General features: G+C 37.2%; 2 protein-coding genes across 6 annotated transcripts in view; one reads left to right on the top strand and one right to left on the bottom strand.

Annotated features, from left to right (window-relative positions):
• The first annotated feature begins 337 nt into the window (after window positions 1-337).
• l(1)G0020 (RNA cytidine acetyltransferase l(1)G0020) lies at window positions 338-20,165 on the top strand. 2 transcript variants are annotated; one of them, XR_015837524.1, is made up of 17 exons: window positions 338-523; window positions 697-791; window positions 1,033-1,192; window positions 1,448-1,584; window positions 2,217-2,379; window positions 3,582-3,724; window positions 5,394-5,670; window positions 7,107-7,313; window positions 8,309-8,542; window positions 10,086-10,231; window positions 11,946-12,093; window positions 12,635-12,921; window positions 13,468-13,670; window positions 14,712-14,881; window positions 16,569-16,817; window positions 17,605-17,751; window positions 19,768-19,906. XR_015837524.1 is itself a non-coding variant. In XM_088260031.1 (17 exons), exons 1-17 carry the CDS (start codon window positions 416-418, stop codon window positions 19,880-19,882), a joined length of 2,985 nt encoding a protein of 994 aa, XP_088116157.1. In that variant the 5' UTR covers window positions 338-415; the 3' UTR covers window positions 19,883-20,165. The 2 variants fall into 2 exon arrangements, 1 of the variants encoding a protein (XP_088116157.1); XM_088260031.1 differs by having other exon boundaries at window positions 17,609-17,751; window positions 19,768-20,165.
• An 830-nt stretch (window positions 20,166-20,995) lies between these two features.
• Window positions 20,996-24,377, bottom strand: part of Bap170 (Brahma associated protein 170kD) — a 55,322-nt gene continuing 51,940 nt past the window's right edge. For all 4 annotated transcript variants that reach the window (XM_088260056.1, XM_088260057.1, XM_088260059.1 and 1 more), the window contains one exon: window positions 20,996-23,028. In XM_088260056.1, coding sequence (XP_088116182.1) covers window positions 22,926-23,028 — 103 coding nt within the window. In that variant the 3' untranslated portion in view covers window positions 20,996-22,925. The remainder of the gene's footprint in view (window positions 23,029-24,377) is intronic.

Raw genomic sequence — 24,377 nt, 5'->3', positions numbered from 1 at the left:
GTCTTACTTGCTTTCCACTGCCCACCTACTCTTTTTCTTCTGGTGAATAATCTGCACTGGACTCTTTGGCACCCTTGAGATTATGTAAGTTTTGTTGCAAATCAATATTTTAAATCTTTGCCTTTGTCTATTTAAAGTTCTGTTTCTACGATAGCTCATTTAAAATGAAATCCAATCAATTTGTAAAAGGAAAAGGGTTATCGATGTAAAATTGTTACACTACCTGCCCCGGTAAATATTATTACTATTTGCGAGAATAGTCACTGATCATTTTTAGTCACTTTTTTCATAAAACATCTAGCACCGCGTATTGTGTCCCATGTGACATTTTAAGGTTATGTATATCATGCGGTGTTCGCTTGTCAACCAGCAGTAACTGTCATATTTGTTTTTGATAATTTAATATTCTATCAAAATGGTGAAGAAGAAAATTGATAACCGAATCCGTGTTATGATTGAAAATGGAGTTAAACTCAGGCATAGAACAATGTTCTTAATCGTTGGAGATAAAGCGAGAGACCAGGTTTGATTGACATTTTATTAAATCATTACTTTATTTACTTTTTGTTTATGTATATTAATATATGAAGTATTGATGAATTATACTTCGAAATGTATTGTCTAAAGACTTAATTATAATTAAGTATATCTTTTCAACCCGTTTTATGTATATATTTTTTAAAATTAATTGTCTAGGTTCCTATTCTGTATGATATGCTGGCAAAATCGACAGTCAAAGCTCGTCCAAATGTGTTATGGTGTTATAAAAACAAAGACGAATCTATTAGCAAGTAAGTGTATTTTCATTTGTATATTTCTTTATAGACATAATAAAACCCTGGCCATACCGCCATTGTCTTCTTTTTGTGAATTTGTGGCCTCACAATTCCCGTATGAATTTTTTTGAAAGCGGCTATTTTTTTCCATCCAATGGCGGTGGAGCCAAATGAAAATGTGTGAACAGAATATATTGCTGTATTTTTTCTTGTATCCACATTCTTTAATTTAACTTTTGGTATATTAATTTTTCAGTCATGGCAGGAAGAGAGCCAAAAAAATTGCAGCTGGCAAACTTGATATCTCGGAAGAATCTCTCTTTGATTCTTTCCGTGTTGCCACAACAATTCACGGTAGATATTATTCTGAGAGCCATGCGATTCTTGGACAAACTTATGGTGTTTGCGTTTTACAGGTATGCATTGATTATAGTCTTTTTTTTTTTAAATAATGTATTTGTACTTGTAGCGTAAATTTTTCATTTATTTAATAATAAAAATATTTTTTTATTAACTCTACCCACTGACATTATCATTTTCATTGCTTGCAACACTTTTATTTTGAATACTGGAATGTTTATAAACAAATGACTGCAGGCAAATTTCTCGTGGAGCCAGAAATTTTTTTATTCTTTTTTACTAAACATGAATGTTTTTTAATTCTTTTTTAGGACTTTGAAGCCCTGACACCCAATTTAATGGCTCGCACAATAGAAACAGTGGAAGGAGGCGGTCTCATTATATTTTTACTGAAGACAATGTCATCCCTCAGACAACTTCATTCTATCACCATGGATGTCCATTCAAGGTATAAAAGGAAACATGTGAATGAAAGAATCAACCCTTTCAATTTTAATGAACTTTTAATGAACCACACAACTTTATGAGAAATTTCACTAAATTTATGATTTCTTAGTATGTATTTGTGTAGGTTTTATTCTAATCAAATTCGTGGAAAGTTTTTCTATAAAAAGAAAAATACTGATCATTTTCAATGACCAGTATTTTTTACTGATCATGTGTCAAGTGTTGACATCATAATGAATTTTAACTTCAAATTTTGCCAATTCTACGAACATCTGTGGAAATAACTTCCAAAGATAAAGATAAATAAAATAGAGCTATATGTACGTAGATCTTGGCAGTTACCTGACCGTATATCTGCATCTCACTCACCTTGTATTATGACAATCAGTTAACTGTTTGTATTGGAGAATGAGAGAGACACATAAATATGTCATCTTCTTTAAACCATAAACAAATCATTTATCATGATCACATGATACTCGGTCACATGTGACCGAGTACCTACTTATTGCTTTACCAAAATGGAAAAAGTACCTACCTTTACATTGTTAATTTTTTTTAAACACTGATATTGCGATATCTTTTTAAAAAATTAAAAATAATTCATTTTAAATATTAATATGTTAATTTCAGATTCCGCACGGAAGCATATGATAAAGTATCTCACAGATTCAACGAAAGGTTTCTTCTTTCTCTTGCTGATAATAAGAGGTGTCTTGTATTAGATGATGGGCTTACTGTGCTCCCGATATCTTCCTTGACTGCACAAGTAACCCCGGTAGAAGAAATCCCGGAGGTAAATATAATATATATTTTTTAAATTATTCATTTTTTTCTTAACTTGAATAAACGTGCATTACCACACTCATCGCTAAGAACCAGTATCTTCCAACCAACCAAAAACTAACCATCATGCCTTTTTCCGGAGGGGTAGGCAGAGAAAACAGAACATCACACTTGCCCCAATTCTTCGTCTTCTTTCAAACTTATCTGCACCCAATGGTGCATAGGGCACTGCATTGTAGCGACTTGTACCAGTAGGCAAGGTGATCAGCCCTGCGATTCTTGTACCAGTCTAGGGTGGTATTAAATACTACTTAATTGTATTGTCCGCCTCTGTAGTGTCATGGTCAGCACGCTGGGCTACCGTACTAGAGGTCCCGGGTTCGATTCCCAGGGGGGGGTCATAAATATAAATAGTTTTTCACTCTAATATTTATTCAATATTACCCTGGACTGGTTACCTGAAGCTGAGGGCTAATCACCTTTCCTCCATGTGTTAACGAACAAGATAACACTGCGTTTATATGATGCAGTGCCCTAAACGCCATCTGGTGCGAATATGGGTTAAAAAAATGTTTCATTCGCCTCCGTAGTGTAATGGTCAGCACGCTCGTCTACCGTTCTGGAGGTCCTGGGTTCGGTTCCCAGGGGGGTCAAATAAATATAAGTGATTTTTTTCACTAATATTTATTCAATATTACCCTGGACTAGTCCTGAAGCGGGGGGCTGATCACCTTTCCTTCATGTGTCAAGATAACACTGCGTTTATATAAAAGTAGTGCCCTATGCACCATTGGGGTGCGGATAAGGGTTTTATTGTATTATTATATATTTTAACACATAAAAACAAAATTGTTTCGCAATTGTTATGGCATTTTCTACATAAGCTAATAAACCAATACATAATAAGCAAACTTTTTAAAATAAACTAACTAGTCAAAAAAATTGTCCTAATTTTTTTAATGTATTTTTATTTATTTATTTATTTATTTGAAATTTTTGTACAATATGTGTGTACATTGGCGGGCTTATTGCTATAAAGCAATATCTTCCAACCAACCAAAACCAAAACCATTTTTAATAATGATGTACAATTTAGCTGACTCAAAAAATCAGTGTTTGATTTTAACATTTAATATATGTATAAATTAAAATGGAGGTTTACAAATTAAACGCCGTGTCTATAAATATTCTAATTGTTTTGTTATTTTTCAGAGAGTGGACCCCCGGCTGAGTGAGTTCATATCGTCCCTGTCGGACTCCCCCCCCGTTGGCCCCTTGGTGGCCCTGTGCAGGACCTATGAGCAGGCCACGGCCCTCGCTACCCTCATCAACACGCTCGCCGATAGGGAACCCAGGTACTCATTTAAAGCATTTCATTTCACAATATTATAGGTGTCTCCATTTGAGATGAAGCATCTATCGTTTCACACGTAAGAAGATGGAAGTTTGAGCGTTCCAGGGCTTATGACCCGGAATTTGACTGGATTAAGTGATCACTTTATACACTTAGGCAACGTTGACCATTCTGCCTATTATTAAACATCGTTCTACCTCCCAGCAATGAGCAAATGCTGAGAAGTTCCTGATTGGCCCTCACTAGATTATCCCTCCTGTTCCCAACACAGATTCAAATAAAAACATATTGAATTAGCTAGAAGAAATAAAAATCCACTAAATGATCTATAAACCATGTACATAATAAGCAAAGTAAATAATAAATGCAATTCCCATATAAAAATAAAATTAAAAAACGAAAACATTGTTCTATTTCTTACATATCGCTTACTCCTTTCAACAACATCATATATCAACAATCAACGATTTTAAGCTATGCATGTTTTCGGAATGCCCAGAATATGTATTTTATCCCAGTAAAAGCGGCATATTTTTAACTTAATGTTTACCCGCTACAGGGCAGAAAGTTTTGTTTTTGCATTTTGAAAAAATGGTATTGTTTAATTTTTTTTTAATATACTAAATATTTTTCAAATGGAGAAAAAACATTCAGGTTTTACCTAAAAAGTCTGTTGCATAGTAAGAAGTTCAATAAGTGGCTTGATATAATATTTATTTTTAATACATTTTACTTAATTAATTATACCTTTTAACTTTAAAAACAATCTCCTGAAAAAAATCAAGTTTTTTTATATATGACGTTGTTGAAAGGAATGAGCGATATGCACTGTTGTAGATTCCCTTCGTATGCTAGTTATTATTGGATAGATTTGGAATTTTAGTTGACTTAAGTGATCACTTTTTACACTTGTGCAACATTCTGTTCTGCCCATTTTTTAACATCCGTGTTTCATTTCATATATGTACATGCAGAGTTATTATATTTCCTTCGTATGTAGTTATTTGAGAGATTTGGAATTTTGGTTGAAGGTGACAACTTATGGTAAGAATATAGCTTACTATAATTACGTCCGCCTCCGTAGTTTAATGATCAGCACGCTCGGTTACTGTACTGGAGGTCCCGGGTTCGATTCCCAGGGGGGGTCAAATAAATATAAGCGATTTTTCCACTCTAATATTTATTATTATTTATCAATTATTCTGGACTGGTACCTGAAGCAGAGGGCTGATCACCTTTCCTTCATGTGTTAACGATCAAGATAACACTGTGTTTACATAATGCAGTGCCCAGGGTAGAAAGTGTTGTTTTTGCATTTTGAAGAAAAGGTATTGTTTAAAAAAAAATTAATTCACTATGTATTTTTCAAATGGAGAAAAAACCTTCAGGTTTTACCTAAAAAGATCGGTGGCACAGCAAAAAGTTCAATAAGTGGCTTGATATTTATTTTTAATACATTGTATTATATTTTTAAACTTTAAAAACGTTCTCCTGAAAAATAAGGTTTTTTGATATATGACGTTCTTGAAAAGAGTGAGCGACATGTGTTTCCGCATTCTGTATCATTTTCATTTGCATTTGCATATTGTGTTTGAAAATTATATGGAATACATGGAAACACGTGTCACAATAGATTTTATATGTTATTACAACTAGTTATTCTCTTTCAGGCCTCCCCACTGTTTGACAGCGTCCCGCGGCCGAGGCAAGTCCGCCTGCCTCGGGCTGGCCGTCTCGGCGGCCATCGCCCTCGGCTACGTGAACATCTACGTCACCTCTCCGCACCCCGACAATCTCATCACCATGTTCGAGTTCGTGCTCAAGGGGCTGGACGTCCTGCTGTACCAGGAGCACACCGACTACAACATCGTTCGCTCCACAAACCCCGAATTCAAGAAGGCCATCGTCAGGATCAATGTCTCGAGAAATTCAAGGCAGACGATACAGGTTGGATTTGTTATACTAACTAACTAACCATCACGCCGCTTCGCCGCAGGGGTAGGCAAAAAGAATAGAATGCCACACCATTCTGTCTTTGTAAACATTCTTCGCCTCTTTCGCATTCATGCATCTCCTCATACATACCCCCCGATTGTTACGACTCCTAACCTGACCACTTTCAAGTATTTGGCATACCTGATCGTGCCATGTTTTTCTCGGTCTTCCTCTGCTCCTTTTCCCAACAACGTTCGCCTCATAAATTTGTTTTACCGTTCTTTCCTCACTCATTTGTTCTACATGTCCAAACCATCTCAACACACCTTTCTTAATTTTATCGATAATGCTTATCTCAGCTTTGCATTCCTTCCTTATTTCACTATTCGAACATCTATCATACATCGTTTTGTCGCACGTTCTTCTGAGAGATCGCATTTTGACTGCATTCAGTCTGCTTTCATCCTTCTTTTGCCAACTCCATGCTTCGCTTCCATACATAAGGATTGGAACCAGGACTCCGTTGTCGGATTTGTTGATTTGTTATTTTTATATTGTAACATCTCAACATAGATGAAGAAGAATATGGAAGTTTGGGTATTTACAAGGCTTACTCCACATATCAAATTACATATTGAGAGACACTAGGTGTCTTTCGGTATGTAATTCAGGTATCTTGCATACATTAAAAAAAAAAACAGTCCAATTTTAAGAAGTTGTCAATCATGGGTAGAATGGTGAACACGTGCATAAAGTGATGTCTGATGAGCTGTCATAGGCTGGTTTAAGTTTATTCTCCATTTTACCCATGAAACTCATTTTTTTTTTAATATATACAAGATTTTTACCCGAATTACATACTGACAGACGCCTGAAACATGATTTCATTTTTTTATGACATTTATAATTTAATCAGTTATTTTATTCATAACATTTTAGATGTGTCCAAATCCTTGTTCACAAATTTCTCCATAGAGGAGTTATTTTCTAATCGTCAAGTCGTAATAATCGTCGGGTATGTATGAGGAGATGCATGAATGTAGAAGAGGCGAAGAATGTTTGCAAAGACAGAGTGGTGTGGTGTTCGATTTTCTCTGCCTACCCCTGCGGAGAAGCGGCGAGATGGTTAGTCAGTTAGTTTAGGAGTTATTTTTACATTTTAATATCTTGAAATAGATGAAAAACAATACGGTATTATTTTTATATTTCTATATTAGAGTCTGCGTATTATTTTTATCTTGCGCATTATTTTCATATCTCTAACTTAGAGTCTTCAAGTTAAATTCGTCTCGTAATTTAGCATTTGGATTTGACTGCCATGCTGGAGGTCCCGGGTGTTCTGGAGACCCTCACGCTACAGCTTACTCATCCGCGTTGCATTCTTGGTTCTGTGTGTGTTCTCACTTCTTCCTCTGTTTCTTCACTGTTTCCTTCTTGTCCGTGTACAGTACATCGCGCCCGACGACCACTCGCTGCTGGGCGCTGCGGACCTGGCGCTGGTGGACGAGGCGGGGGCCATCCCGCTGCCGCTGGTGGCCGAGGTGCTCCGGCGCGCCCCGCTGGCGCTGCTGTCCTCCACAGTGGCCGGCTATGAGGGCACCGGGCGCTCCCTGTCCCTCAAGCTCTTCGCGCAGATCCAGCAGAAGGGAAACTCCGTAAGTGTCCATTTCATTTATCTTTCATAGTTCCGAGTCTGAATCGGATCTAGCTGACTAATTGAACTAAACACTAATCCCTTTCACTGCCTACACTGGGGTACTTTCTAGAAAATTTGGTGAAAATTTGGCAGTATCAGGATTGAAAGCTTTTAAATGTAAATTTACTGTAAAATCGGGATACAATTTTATATTGTTTCACATTTGCAATAAATTTCGCAACTTAGTTCAAGAAAAAAAAACAAAAATTGCTTAGCAAGAGCAGATCTGTCAGGAAGCCTAGATGCTTCTGTATCAGATCTGGGCATCGGTGGGACAGCTTTCAATATATCTTTCATAGTGGGGATAATTGTACAACGACCGGTTCTTACTCAGAATGCTTTGCCATAGCTCTTATCTGTCTGATGTTCTAGTCTGGGCTGTGGAGGCATATAGGTATCGGCCACTATCATGTCGACACTCTACGACGATTGCTTCTTTCTCCGAATGATTTGACTTGCCGGTTTATTTGTCTTCTGAGGTAGTCGGGGCTGTGGAGGTATGTGTGTATCAGGCACAATCTGGTTGGTACTCGGATTTAGCTAACAAACATTATTTTTTTTGGCGACTATATAGATGAAGAAGAAATACGGATGGGTATTTACAGGGCTTATGACCCATTACATGTATATCTTTAAAAAATTATGCAAAAGAAAAGAAAAAGACTATTAAACCATTAATCAAATAAAACAATAAACCTTGAGTGTAAGTCCCTCTCCAAGCACTTTTTTTTGCCATATGTATAAATGTATAGAAATTGTATTCAAAATGTAACTATATTTAGGTCACAATACACCTAATATGGTCGCAGTGACATAAGGGACGCAAGATCCCTTAACCTCATAAAAAAAAACTACATTAAATGAATAAAATAAAAAAATATAAATATTTTATCTTTACAATATGTCAATGTAAACAAAATGAGCGATGAGTTCACGGTGCCGGTCTGGTTCCAGCAACTCACGCTGGAGGAGCCGATCCGCTACCGCGCGGGGGACGCGGTGGAGGCGTGGCTGTCGGGGCTGCTGTGCCTGGAGGCCGCGCTGCCGCCCACCCCGGGGGCCGGCTGCCCGCCGCCCGCCGCCTGCGAGCTGTTCTACGTGGACCGCGACGCGCTCTTCTGCTACCACAAGGCCGCTGAGGCCTTCCTGCACCGCCTAGTGGCCATATACGTCTCCAGCCATTACAAGGTGAGGGGGCTCTGCGTTTACCGGGATGAGTGCTGGAAAGAAATTGGCAATTTCGCTAACCACTTAATGCTCGGGTTTTTTTCACAAAAATTTAACTCGAAAGGTTCATATTATTGTTTGACATCTCATCGAAGATGAAGAAGAATATGGAAGTCTGGGCATTTACAGCGCTGATGACCGTCATAGGCTGGTTTAAGTGATCACTTTACACACATGTAACATTCACCAATTCTACCCTATAATAATTATTGACAACCACACTACTCGAATTCTTGGAAGTTCTATGTATATATGAACCAATTCAGAAACATTCTTATTGAATCAATAAGAATGTTTCTGAACATTCTTATTGATTCAATAAGAATGTTCAGAACTTCACCAGAGACATCTATTGGTGAGATTAAAAGAAGCTTTTTTTATGAAAATTAACTCCTATAATTGGAGATAATCCAGATTTGTGAACAAGTATTTGGACACACTCTAAATGTTGAAAGGTTCAAATAAGTTGATCTGGTTATTTTATCTTTTATTGAAATAGTTAACATAATTTAAATCATGTAAGAAGAGCGAGTTCGGATCGAGTGGTGAGGGTGGCAGCGGACAGCAACATAAGCGGGATCAGACCCCCAGAAAGATAGCTGGTCTTCCACCTCCCAGGAGCGACCCGAGAATGACAGGACCTAGTCGTAAAAGAAGAAGAAGAAGAATTTAAATGCTGTCCAGTTCAAAAAAATAAAACAGAAGAAAATTTTTTTTTATAACTTGACCTAATTTAAAAGTTATTTATTGTTTCAGCATTCAATTTATGGTAAAACATGATTCAATTGTAAATAAAACACTTGTTTTTTTACCACTTGAGTATTACATTATTACGACTAGTTTCCGAAGCTACAGATGCTTTCATCTACAAGTTTTTTATTTACAATTTTACCTAATATAAAAATACATATATAAAAACAAGCTAAAGAATAATAATAAAAAATGAATGGTATAAAAAATTTTAAAATAAAAATTTTTTTTTGTTCATTTATCAAAGAATTTCCAATAGATTCTAATAAAGAGCGTCAAGTGGCAACTGGCAGGCTCAGTTGGTTTGTTTATCTTATGTGCTACAAACAAATGGAAACACGTGAGTTGGCACTTGGATTGGCGTGTTAAAAAACATGCATCATCAACGAACACTACTCGTTCAAAAGCATTAAGTGGTTATAAAATTTTAATAAAACTGTCAGCAATGGGTGACAGGAACCTGTTCCTCCTGAAAAGGCATTTTCTTCTTTTTCCATGTTCGCTCCCTAGGTGGAGCATATGGCCAACACGAGACGTCTCCAAGTTACTCTGTCACGCGCCATCTCCTTGGCTTCCTCCCAGGTCAGTCCGGCGTCTCGAAGTTCCGCTGAGTATAGTCGGTGAATGGTCGTCAGTGGCCTTCCGGGGCGCCGGAATCCTTGGGGTTGGAAGAAGAGACATGAGGGGTTGATGCCCTCAGGTGGCATTCTAAGGACTATTAGTTTGTAATATTCTGTTAAACTGTCCCTTCCAGAATAGCCCGAACGATCTCCAGATGCTAGCGGACGCCTCTTCACACAACCTGTTCTGTCTCTTGGCGCCCACCTCTCCCAAGACCACCTGCCTTCCCGAGGTTCTCTGCGTCATACAGCTCTGTATGGAGGGCCAGCTCTCCAATAGGTAACCTTTAATATTTCAATTACAGTGAAACCCCAATTCAACATTTTCCCGCCAATCGCGTGTAATTATTTAAATTTTGATATATTTTCCTACATTTATTATCTGTATTTAGGTTTTTTTCGCCTTTTCTCGACCTGTAATGCTTCTTTTTTGTGGTAACCTTTAATATTTCAACTACAGTGAAACCCGGATTAAACATTTTCCCGTCAATTGCGTGTAATTATTTATGTTTCAATATATTTTCCTACATTTATTACCTGCATTTAGGTTTTTTTCACCTTTTCTCAACCTGTAACGCTTCTTTTTTAAAATTATTCGCAATCATAGTTTACGAGTAGTCTTCAGTCTTTTTTATTTAATTAAGTTTATTACAGTTAATTATTACAATTTTCCCCAACAAAAAAAATTAAATATGTTTTTTCAATATCGCTCACTCCTTTCAACAACGTCATATATCAAAAACTTGATTTTTCAGGAGATCGTTTTTAAGGTTTAAAAATATAATAGAATGTATTAAAAACAAATATCAAGCCACTTATTGAACTTCTTACTGTGCAACAGATCTTTTTTGGTAAAATCTAAATGTTTTTTCTCCATTTGAAAAATATTTAGTATATTTTAAAATCAATACCTTTTCTTCAAAATGCAAAAACAACACTTTTTACCCTGTAGCGGGTAAATATTAAGTTAAAAATATGCCGCTCTTGCTGGGATCTAGTACATTTTTTGGGCATTCCGAAAACATGCACAATTGAAAATTGACGATTTTTGGTATATGACGTTGTTGAAAGGAGTGAGCGATATATATGTTTGTTTTCAAAAATCTTATTTACACAAAAAATAAATAAAATTAAAAAGTATTTTTTTCAATGTGCCGTATTTACGTTATCCCTCCATATAAGTTAATTTTTTTCAGTCCCTTAAAAAACATAAAATAGGGGTTTCACTGTATATCGAAGATATAATTAATAAAACGGAGTACGACAGAGAAAAACATAGTGAAGTTACGTCAGTATTTAGAAAGACTCGGTGAACTTAAAATCTAATTTTTTGTTTTTACTAAGCAATATGAGTATTTTGAAACGATAGTATAAAACGTATTTTAATTATTTGTAGTATGTAATTTCACAATAAAAATATAAATGTGCGACTAAGTTTTTGAATACGTGGTTTACGAAAAGATAATGCTACTTTTTTTCAATTCAAACCCTTGTCCGCACCCCAATGGTGCATAGGGCACTGTATTATATAAACACAGTGTTATCTTGATCGTTAACACACAAAGGAAAGGTAATCAGCTCTCCGCTTCAGGTACCATTCCAGGGTAATATTGAATAAATATTAGAGTGAAAAAATCACTCAGTCCGCCTCCGTAGTGTAATGGTCAGCAGCACGCTCGGCTACCGTTCTGGAGGGTTTGACCTCAAATTTTTGAGGTTTGAAAACCGGGTTTGAATCAAACCCGGGAGGGTTTGATTCTCAGTGGGGGTCAAATAAATATTAGTGATTTTTTCATTCTAATATTTATTCAATAATGTTACTTGGAGTAACAATATCTTTTATTTTGTGTATGTTTGTGTGTGAGTGTGTGTTGTGTGTGTGCCAACGAGCCCTGCACAATTTACCCCAAGGTTTGGAATGAAAATAAATGAACATTCATTCTCTAAACAATGCCGGAGACAAGACACCATTTGAGGGTTGAACGTGTTTGTAGATCCGTGACGGAGGGAATGGGCCGAGGCAAGAAGGCGGCCGGAGACCTCATCCCCTGGAACGTGTGCGAGCAGTTCGGGGACAAGGACTTCCCGCAGCTGTGCGGAGCGCGCATCGTGCGCATCGCGACACATCCCAACTACCAAAAGGTAAGACAGAACGTCTCCTGAATTATTTGTGTAATACCACTTCAAAACACTGCTTAACCCTTAGAGTGCGAACCATCGAAAGATGGATTCTCTATTAATAAGTATAAAGTGCGGAGCATCGGAATACCGACTATTGCGCAGTTTGATTTAGGTATCGACCTGTACGGACGTGTCTTAGCGCGCGCATGTATAACGTTTTTAATAAGTCAATAACATTTAAAAATAACCATTTAAAATTATATTGCTGTGAATTTAACATTGATTTTTGTATTTTTTTAAGTAAAAGTTTTTTATTTCTACCTACAAAATGTCAAATTCGTCAAGTAGTGATGATGAGAAGCAATTAGAAATTTATGCAAAATATGTGAAAATAAGCTCAGCACTATAAAGGTTAATGACTGCTGATTTCGGTATAACTATTCGACCATCAGGCCATAGTCGACCTCATAGTTGACCTCATGATGGAATGGTTATTCTGAAACTGATGTATGTAGTAGTGCTTTTAAGTGGTATATATTACACAAAGTGATTTCCTCTCCAGATGGGTTACGGCAAGCGCGCCCTGCAGCAGCTGGCGCAGTACTACTCCGGGGAGATCACCTGCCTGAGCGAGGGCGTGGTGTACGTGGAGGAGAGCGACTGCCCCGAGTCGGAGGAGCCGGGCCTGACGCTGGAGAGCATCAAGCCGCGCAAGCGGCCGCCCACGCTGCTCAAGAGGCTGGCGGAGAGGCCGGCCGAGGCGCTCAACTACATCGGGACCTCCTTCGGACTCACGGACCAGCTGCTCAAGTTCTGGAAGTCGCAGAAGTTTGTTCCCGTCTACGTGAGGTATTATTCAATTATTGCATTTATATTTTTTTTTAGCATCTAATCATAATTTCTTTCTCAGAGTATGAATTCAAAGAAAATAATGAGTAAAGATTCCATTTAATTAAAAGAGATTTTCTTAGATTAAATTCTACATAACTATTTTCTAATCCTGAAATATAAGATCACTAATGATGGGTAGTACTGTACTTCGCATGCCTTCCTGAGAGCCTTAATCAAGCTTGCCTCTTTTACAAGGCATCAGGTTCGCGCCGCCCAGGACGACCACTGCCGACAATTCGTCGGCAGTTCTCGTCAGAACTTCGGGACGCGGATCTGACTTGGGAGGATGCAAGGGGGCTGGCAGCCGACAGAAAAGCCTGGAGACAGTTCGTGGACTCCATATGCTCCACCTAGGGAGCGGATATGGTTTATTATTATTATTATCAATGATGGGTATACGCTAATGACGCTCTGTAAGCAAAGAGAGCAAAGCATGATGTCCACTGTTTCTTGTGCCTAAAAGTTTATCTTTTTTAACGTGAGTCTCACGTATATTTTTTTTAGTCAAAAGTGCAACGATCTGACGGGAGAGCATTCGTGCATCATGCTGCGCACCCTCGGCAGCAGCAGCGCCGACTGGCTGCCCGAGTACTTCACAGACTTCCGGAGGAGGTTCACCAAACTACTTCCCAAGGCCTTCAAGAAGTTCTCCGCCTCCCTCGGACTGGCCACCATCACCAACCCGCACGTGGAAATTAATAAACAAGGTAAAATATCCCTCACTGCACTAACAGTCGGTTAATCACAACAATCGTAATTCGTAATTTCCGCCATTTTCAATATTAACACATTGTTGTCTGACGGTTTTTTCATCAACCCCGACCCTAATTGGTATACTAATTAGCCTCCGTGGTGCAATAGTTAGCGTCTTTAGCTACCGTGATGGAAGTCTCGGGTTCGATTCCCAGGGAGTGGGGTTAAAATAGATGTTAGTGATCTTACGCTCTAATATTTATTTAATATTACCCTGGACTGGTCCCTGAAGCGCAGGAATAATCACCCTGCCTTCATGTGAGTAATGATCAAGATAACACTGTGTCAATATGATGCAGTGCCTTATGCACCAGTGGGTGCGGTTATCCGCATAATTCCTCTTCTAACCCTTATGGGTTAGAAGAGGAATTATGGTCGTATACAAATCACAAGTAACCGCAAACTCAATTCCGATCTGTACAATATTTTTTGGCATCTCTTAGAGTGGAGACTGACCGGAGCCATTTCATTGTAACGTGTTACGTTATGATGCGAGCCGAACGCTCCATCCATAGTTTCGGATGCTCGGCGCGAGCGATGTCACCATGTTACGTTACGACGAAATGCTCCGGTCAGTCTCCACCATTACTCTAGCAAAAGTAAGCAAATAGAACGCTTATAAGCATCTCCAGCCATATTTCTGACAGATTTTTTGGCAATTGTCTAATTTATATTTTCTTGAATGTTTTTTGCAGATACTTTGTGGCACATTTTATAAACTTTATAAAATAAAAATACTTTGTTTTTAACCACTTTTTATTGATACTTTTTTTCTCCAATCAGTTTCGACAAGAACCTTGTCATCATTAGGGTTAAACATGTACATCTTAACAAGATGATGATGACAAGGTTCTTGTCGAAACCGGTTGGAGAAAAAATGTATCAGTATAGAAGTGGTTAAAAACAAAGTTGTTTCGTTTTATAAAGTATCCTATTTATAATCCAGTTTTGTTGAAAATTTTTGGATTAAGAGAACTTGTTGCATGTCATTATAGAACTTGACACTAGTACGGTGGAGCTTCACCTGACTAGGCATGATGTGAAGAGAGTGGAACTCTACACCCGGCAGATGGCAGACTACCACCTCATCAGCGACCTGACCAGCGATCTGGCCACCCTGTTCTTCCACAGCAAGATGGCCTCCAAGCTGGATCCCTTGCAACAGGTAACGCCACCCTCACACTTTGTATCGTTCATCAGCCAAGCTTTGTAGCAGGCGAGTGGAAGTAAAGAATAAATGGGTTGCCTTCCCTGAAGGGGTGATTGGATAAGGGCAAGGGCGTGCCTTCTATATAGGCAGAAAAGCAATGCCTATCCCGACTTACCTGCGTGACATACAAAAATGCAACCGGTACCTACCCTACCTTACTAAGTAATAATAATAATAATAATTTGGATAATTTTTATAATGCCATTTTTGTAACATACTACCTCAAGGGCGCTTAATAATACCTAGCTTACCTTACTACCTACTTCAGTAGAAGGCTGGTACTACTTACTAGCTAGTAAGTAGTACCAGCTTACCTTGCTACCTACCTCTACTGCATACACTAATTAATTTTTTGTGCACGCCACTGCAAAAGGGCATTACAGGCGGACTTCATCTTTCGCACATTAAAAAAAAAATTGCAAAAATATTTTGTTTCCGTGCAGTATTTTCTGTTTGACACTATGAAATGCGTATAAACTGGGTCCGTACTGTGAAAAGTGTACGTACTGAACAAAAAAAAATATGAATGAACCTTTTACCGAGACATTTTAAAAAATTACGGAAGTAAGTCATCCCAATGGAGAAGAAGTGCGTAGGGCGATCCATAATAGTACTTCATGTTACAGAAAAAAAAAAGTAAAATACAACTAACTCTTGAAAAGTCTATTAAGAAAATATAATTTTTATTCAATATGTACTTAGTTGATAAATACAAATTTTACAGTACAATTTTTGGTGTTTATGTATATTTTTTTTACATCCCTCTACTTTGGAACATTTAACTTTTGCACTCATTTTCAGGAACCAATCATGTGCGAAAGTTGAGGTCCGCCTGTATAAGATAATCTTATAGCTCTACGATATTACTTTTACCTGCTTCAGACGTGTTCTTGTGTCCAGTATTGAACAGAGGCCGCCCTCTAGTTGCCTAATCGGATAAGGGTTTGAATGAAATGAAAATGAAGTGAAATGCTTAACATCCTACTCTCCACTGCTTTTTGAGTTTATGTAGGATTCGTTCTGTTAGGTCGGATGTCTCGAATCCATATCTACTGTATATACTCATATACGCCTTATTGGAAGTATCTTTGTATATACTTATTGTTTCGTCTAATGATGAGGAAGACGGAAACGCGCAAATGAAAGTCAATTATTTATTCATCGAAAATTACAAAGTGATAAGGGCGAAAAGAAAGCGACACCAATATATCGAAAATTATAGAACACTTTTTTTTTGTCGTAACAATCGGCGAGTATGTATGAGGAGATGCATGAACGTGAGGCGAAGAATGTTTGCAAAGACAGTGGTGTGGCGTTCTATTCTCTCTGCCTACCCCTGCGGGGAAGCGGCGCGATGGTTAGTTAGTTCTTTAGTTATAAAACACTTTTAAAGGCGAGAAGAACAAAGCGACACCAATAGAAAAAGAGCAAGCGCGATGTATGCACGTTTGAATATCAATCTTATCTGAGGACGCAAAAATTGGTCCTCCACCCCTTATATACGATTTTAAAGAAGTTACAATATTGTAAACATTTAAAACTTAGTGAACTGCGTCTCTTTGTTCTTCGAGTGGAATATAAAATAAACCTTGGATTAAACCCATTTGGGAGAAACACTTATGTACTTGTTTTCTGATTTCAGGCCATTCTTCTCGGCTATGGACTGCAGCACCGAGACATGGACTCCTTATCATCAGAGCTCGGTCTCCCGGTGTCGCAACTCCTGGCCAAGTTCTACGACTCTATGAAGAAGTTGTACTCCGCAATCAACGCCGTGCTGGAAGCAAACGCCGCCAAGAAAATAGGATTCAACGACATGTCCTCGGACAATTTTAGCAACGACACTCCCATGGCGCAATCTCTCGATGATGAACTGAACAAAGCTGCAAAGGTGTGTTTTCATTTGTTTTAACCTTCAAGTCGAAGATTTTAAGATTAATTTGTTGTGTAATTATGAAATAATGGTCTTTGCTGCTATGATCCCTTTAATATTAAATGATTTAGCTTAAAATATATCATTGCCCATACGGTGAACGCTCGTTTAACATAATAGAAATGTTGCCACTTTCAAATCAGCGAATAATTAAGAAAAACACCTGTTTTCCATGTATTGTGACCATACTGCGAAAAGTATCAGAGTCAATCTATGAATTTTTTATTTTGACATAAGCTTATTTAAATAAGTGGGGCCAGAGTTTTAAAAAAATGTTGGCATGTGGTCATATATTGGGCAAACAAAGAATATATGGTTAAGGTCTTCCTCTTTAAAACGACACTCGAAAATGGGGGAGTCAAAGACACCAATCCCTTCCCAACAGATATCCATCTCATCCTGGCGAGCAAGATTTACCAACTTTTAGTTACTTTTTTAAAATTGAATGGAATTAATTCATAGTTTAATAATAAATCTAACATATTTTATAATTAAGTAATATTATTTAATTAACTTGACATTGGCAAAATAATATATTTTATATGCAACGCAATTATATATAAAAAAAAATTAAAAAAGCTTATTTAAATTGTTAAAAACGTTAGCGTGTGTTGACACTTTTCGTACTGATTTTGCACTGAAAAATATTTTTTGGTCAATTTTATTTTGAATAATCTAATGTTTCGTATGAAAATATCGTCCCTGTGGTATGTATGTGCGTGTATTAAGTAAGATGTTGTTGGAGTCAGGAGCTGCAGAGGAAGCAGCGCCAGGAGGTGGCCAAGCTGGTGGGGCAGGAGCTGCAGCAGTACAAGATTAAGGGCACAGAAGTGGACTGGCACCAGGCGCTGGGAACTAAGTCTTCAGCCAAGACCCTCATCTCAGTCAAAAGGTAATCTCAACTCTGTATTTGATAAAAATGTTTCCATCGTGAATTTGTTCTTCATGCAAACTGAGAACCAACTAGCCCGATTATGTTAAAATGTTCTGGAGACTGATGCCATGCATAGTTTATATTCTTTGGAATCTGTTGCTGCCAATCCTTCAAGTATATCTTTTTTTTAATGTTAAAATTTTTTTTAATTGGAAACAGAATGTGCAAAAGTAGGTATCCAGTTGTCAAAAATTGATGAGGCAATAGGACATATCGCTCACTCCTTTCAAGAACATCATAAATCAAAAATCGTCAATTTTCAGTTGTGCATGTTTTCAGAATGCCCAGAAAATGTACTATATCCCAGCAAAACCAACATATTTTTAATTTAATATTTACCCGCTACAGGGCAGAAAGTGTTGGTTTTTCATTTTGAAGAAGAGGTATTGTTTAATTATTTTTTTAAATATACCTAATATTTTTCAAATGGAGAAAAAAAAATCAGGTTTTACCTAAAAAAATCTGTTGCACAGTAAAAAGTTTAATAAGTGGTTTGATATTTATTTTGAATACATTGTATTATATTTTTAAACTTTAAAAACTCCTGAAAAATCTAGTTTTTTTTAATTATGACGTTGAAAGGAGTGAGTGATATATCAGATTTAGAAAATTTAGATTTCTGATTTAGAAAATATGACAAGACGAATAAGACAAATAAATGTGAATAATCTTGATTGATATAATATATTGAATCCATTGTATTGTTTTTAGGGATCAACCTTATTCATTTATTATTAACTATACACATTCACTATCATTTTTAAAACATATAAGCTAAATATGCTATAAATCCTTGTACATTGCATTCTCCTTGCCTAATATGTATTTTTTTTTAATGTAAGTCGGAGGACCACTGGACTAGATTTGTAAAATATATATATATTTTTTTAATTCTTACTTTTTTTATGAAATACAATATAATGTCCAATTTGGTTTGTTAAACGCCCGATTTGGTTTGTAAAACGTCCCATTTGAAGTGAAAAATCCGTATAACTCTGGAGACCATCTGTACGCGACGCAGCACAAAGTACTGTAGATGCCGCAGGTGCTGGCGTCAGCGCAGAGCGGCCGGGCAAGTCTCAGCCCGCGGCCGCGCTCGACGGTGGATCTACCCGCGTAGAGATCCACCGAAAGCCCAGGGATCCCTTGCGATCGCCGGCGAAGGCGGTATGTATCACCGGCAGTCGCAACCTGCACGCAGCAGGCAACCGGGTCGTAAGTCCGGTATCGCTCCGTCGGGTCGTCGCGGCGGCTCCGTCGTCGTCCAGTCCGGGTGCAGTCAGCTCCAAAGTAAATCCGAGTCCAAGTCCAGGGGGTAGCGGCGGTCGAATGTTCCTGAGGGGCGATGAGTCCGGGCAGGCAGCGAAGTCGGGAAGAAGCGGGGCGGAGAGAAGAAAACGCAGCGGTAGTCGGTCGAAATCTGCTTTATTATGACGAATATTCCCCTATATATACCCGCTCTGGGTGCCTCGCCGTAGCGCCGCCCGGCCGTGCCTGACCAATCGCGGAGGGGGGTATGTCCGCCAATCACGGCGTAGAGGGAGCGAGGGCATTCGCGTACCGTCTCCCTCTAGCACGTATAAGGACATCCCCACTCCGCTACTTCGGCGCAGTCGAGCGCGCACCACAGAGCAGTATACAGTTTACAATTTATTCAGTCTATAATAATCTTAAAAATAGCTTAATCTAACCTAGAGCTATTTCTCTCCTCGGTATGGGCAAAGACCACCCCCGAAAGCGACACATTTCAGTCTTTATTGAGGGGGTAGTACATTGCTAACACATACCGAGGTCCCTAAGCTAATTAATTCTATTTCTAAATGTACGTTTTCTTTACGTCGGCTACACCATCCGTGGTTTGTAACACACGCGTTATTATGTCACAGTTGACAGTTTATAGTAGCTTATGGCAGTTAAAATGTTAAAAATAATATTACTATGATTTTAATATTGTTTTAAATTCTTTATCAATAGCGGCGTTAAAAGACTCGGAGCGGAAAACAAAGATTTGTCGGACGCAGTACCTACCAAGAAAAATAAGAAATCCAAGCACGGGAAGCCACACAAAATGCACAAGGGAAAAGGTTAAAACTAGAAGGACTACAATTCAAATTATAGTTCTTTTAGGTTAACATAAGACAGTCCCATTCAGGCAAAAATCACCAATTAACAATCACCGTGATCTCTGAATATAGCAAACAGATTGGAACATTATTCCGTCAACTTATTTATAAATTTTAGTATGATCCTTAAGTATAAAAAATGTCACCATACATTTTGTCAGTTAGTTACTTTTGCCTGAATGGGTATAATGTGGACTTAAATGAACTCATTGTATATATTTAAATTGTACAATAAAATTATAATTTTTATGAGTTTTGTTTCATTGTTTAATAATAATAGTAATTTTTATATATATATATATATATATATATATATATATATATATATATATATATATATATATATCATCATCATCATCAAACCCTTATTCGCACCCCAATGGTGCATAGGGCACTGCATATAAACGCAGTGTTATCTTGATCGTTAACACATGAAGGAAAGGTGATCAGCCATCCGCTTCAGGTACCAGTCCAGGGTGATATTGAATGAATATTAGAGTAAAAAAATCACTTATATTTATTTGACCCCCCTGGGAATCGAACCCGGGACCTCCAGAATGATAGTCGAGCGTGCTGACCATTACACTATGGAGGCGGACAATATATATATATATATATATATATATATATATATATATATATATATATATATATATATATATATATATATATATATAAAATTTGTTTATTATGTGGTTGCGAGTTTGGTTTGGTGTTAGTACATTAAATGTATTGTATTTCCGCCTCCATGGTATAATGGTAAGTACGCTCGGCTACCATACTGGAGGTCCCAGGTTCGATTCCCAGAGGAGGGGGGTCAATAAATATAAGTGATTTCTTCACTCAAATATTTATTCCACATTAACCTGGACTGGTACATGGAAGTGAAGGGATGACCACCTGTGTTAACGATCAAGGTAACACTGCGTTAACATCAAGATAACAGTGCCCTACAAACCATCGGGTGCGGATAAAGGTTTGAAGTGAAGAATTTATAAAAAATGGCGAAAAATTTGTGAAAACAGGCAATTTACAACAATAATCATATAAAAATTAGGTGAATAATAAAAACAATCAAATGTTATTAATAATAATTATATTCAATCAAAAATAATAGTTACAATATTTAATGTATAGTATTATATGAAATAAATAGTGAAATTCAATGAATTTTCCGTGAAAAAAATTGGTCTAATTTCTTACAATGAAAAATATTTTAAAAACTAAACAATTTCAAGTTATAAATAAGATAAAAATACAATCGGCTTAAAGTAATAAGGGAAAATAATCTTACACAAAAATATTATTTACATACATATTATAGACAGTGGATAGAGGTAAATAGATATGGGTTTAACTACATTACAAACATCAACTTTTAAATAGTTAAAATAGACTTGTAAGCAAAGATCTGACAAAATCATGCAAGTAAATTTTTAATTTAAGTTTTGCTTGGTAAATACCACTATTTCTGTGGAATTTCTTAAGTAAAACTTAAATTCAAAATGGATAGATTTTACAAGTGACTGTCGAATCAATTAATGAAAATATTATTTTGGGATTTAACAAAAAAAATCCCTACCTTCCATTGTCACAGTTACATAAAAAAAAGCATTCAGCCACACTATGTTATCCGCCTTCATAGTATAATGGTCAGCACCCTAGGCTACCGTACTGGAGGTCCTGGGTTCGATTCCCAGGGGGTGGGGTTAAATAAATATCTGATTTTTCACTTAAAGATTTATTTAATATTACCCTGGACTTGACTTAATTTGTCCGCCTCCGTAGTGTAATGGTCAGCACGCTCGGCTACCGTTCTGGAGGACCCGGGTTCGATTCCCAGGGGGGGGTAAAATAAATGTGAGTGATTTTTTACCAGTCCAGGGTAATATTTATTCAATATTACCCTGGACTGGTACCGGAAGCAGAAGGCTGATCACCTTTCCTTCATGTGTAAACGATCAAGATAACACTGCGTTTATATGACGCAGTGCCCTATGCACCATTGGGGTGCGGATAAGGGTTTTATTATTATTATTATTGACTTAACTCTCTGTAAGTGTCTTTACACTGTTCCATGTCTGTCTGCTGTGCTGGTCGGGGTTGTGGGCTTCTGTGTACCGGCCGGCGTCGGATCGGAGTCGGATCTAGCTGACTAATTGAACTAAATACTAATCCCTTTCACTGCCTGCACCGGGGTACTTCTACTGTAGAAAATTTGGTGACGGATTTACAAACTTGTATTTATTTAGATTGGCAGTGACAGGTATATTGAAAGATTTTAAATGTAAAAATTCACAGCAAAATCGGGATACAATTTTATATTGTTTCACATTTTCAATAAATTAAGCCAACTGGCTTACGTTGTATTTCTTTTTATTTCAAACTAACTGACCATCGTTGTCATCTCTGCTTACAAGTCCGCTAATATGTTATATTTTCCTCTGCCTATATTAAATACAAATAAAAAATCACCGAGTCCCGGCATTGTCAAAACCAGCACATGATAAGGTATTTCTTAAAGAATTCTGTCAAAAAAATTACAATGGTAATATTATTATTATTATTTTTTACGATGTTAAACAATTTGTCATTATAAATAATTTATTTTATTAATAAATTTTAAAATATATACTGTTTATATTCTAGATCGCATTATCATATCAGTTGATAAGCTGGATACGTTATATTACAGGAAATAAAATTTATTTTCATGTTTTATGTTGTTGTATATATGTCATAGTGAATTTTTAATTAACATATTTTCAAAATGATAAAAAAAATACATATTTTCAAAGACAGTAAAGAAAATGGCCGCCATATAACCAGCTAGTGTTCGAAAATTCAAATCTTTTTAGTGATTTTTAATTTGTTACGAAATTCAGTCTGTTGCATTTTAAATCAACTGACTTTGCTGTAAGTGAATTTGCGCATCGCTGATCTTGACTGCTCCGGGACAAATGAGTGTCTATCAAGAAATGCTGATCAAGCGACTTATTCCTAATGTGTTCAGATACAGTTCATATCATATAATACTTGTGCCACCGTTCTAGACGCTTCCACGCTGCTCAGGGCTATCCCGGCAAGGTGGGGTTCATATCCTCGTAACAACCTGGAAGGTAGCCATATTAATAATCGATGGATAATGTGGTAATTCATAATAATGAATAACAATAATAATTTAATTACAGTCATCGCATGCTCCGGAGAATGATTTGAATCAACAATTAATTGATTTATTATTTTGAGAAATAAAAAGACTTTGTGTTTTGATCCACTCACATTTTTACTAACCAACTAGTTTCGGCAACACCTGTTGCCCTCTTCAGGGTTTAATTTATGACTGACCCCTGAAGAGGGCAACAGGTTGTTGCTGAAACTAGTTGGTTAATAAAAATGTGAGTGGATCAAAACAGAAAGTCTTTTAATTTCTCAAAATAATATATCAATATGATCCACAAAGTTAATGCTTACAATATTCAAAACAATTAATTGATTCATTATTATTGTTATAAACCAACTAATTATGCTACTTTCCACGGGGGTAGGTAGGAAAAATAGAATGCCACACCAAACTGTATTTGCAATCAACCTAAGCACGTACCGGGAACGGGGCTACTTGAACTTTGATGAGTTACTTGAACCCAGTACAAAAAAAATTTAAATCTGTATGTGGTCTACAATAATGAACGTATCGACATGATTCATGTTTCCCTGACAGGTGACACTTATTTTCACGATACTTCGATCAATACTAACTTAAAAATATTTTTTAGTTGTACTGAGCTCAAGTAACACATCAAAGTTCAAGTAGCCCCGTTCTACGGTACAACATTCATGAATCTCCTAATACATATTACGACTAGATTATTACGAATCCTGACCTGACCACGCCCGAGTATTTGAAATACTCGATAATGCCAAGTTTTACACCGGTAATAGTACTAATAGTAGTATTACCGACCACATTTGCCTCATAAATTTGTTTTACTGTTCTTTCTTCACTCACTCAATTTACATGCCCAAACCATCTCAACACGCTTTTCTTAATTTGATGGATAATGCTTATCTCAGCCTTGCATTCTCTCCTTATACATATCACCATTGGAACACCATACTGAGAGATGGCATTTCGACTGCATTCAGTCTACTTTCATCCTTCCTTTGCCAGCTATCCTGAAGTGAACTTCCATACATTATTATTGTTATTATTAAACCATATCCGCTCCCTAGGTGGAGCATATGAAGTCCACAAACTGTCTCCAGGTTTTTTTGTCGGCTGCCAGCTCCCTTGCATCCTCCTAAGTCAGATCCGCGTCCCGAAGTTCTGACGAGAACTGCCGACGAATTGTCAGCAGTGGTCGTCCTGGGTGGCGCGAACCTGATGCCTTATAAAACAGGCAAGCTTGATTAAGGCTCTCAAGAGGCATGCGGAGTACATGGCCAAGCCAACTGAATCGC

This window comes from Brachycentrus maculatus, unplaced genomic scaffold, assembly GCF_059751285.1.
Source record: "Brachycentrus maculatus isolate JH-2025_06_01 unplaced genomic scaffold, ASM5975128v1 h1tg000122l, whole genome shotgun sequence".
Classification (NCBI taxonomy): domain Eukaryota; kingdom Metazoa; phylum Arthropoda; class Insecta; order Trichoptera; family Brachycentridae; genus Brachycentrus; species Brachycentrus maculatus.
Note: the sequence above shows the minus strand (reverse complement) of the source record. Positions and strands in the feature narration are given on the sequence as shown.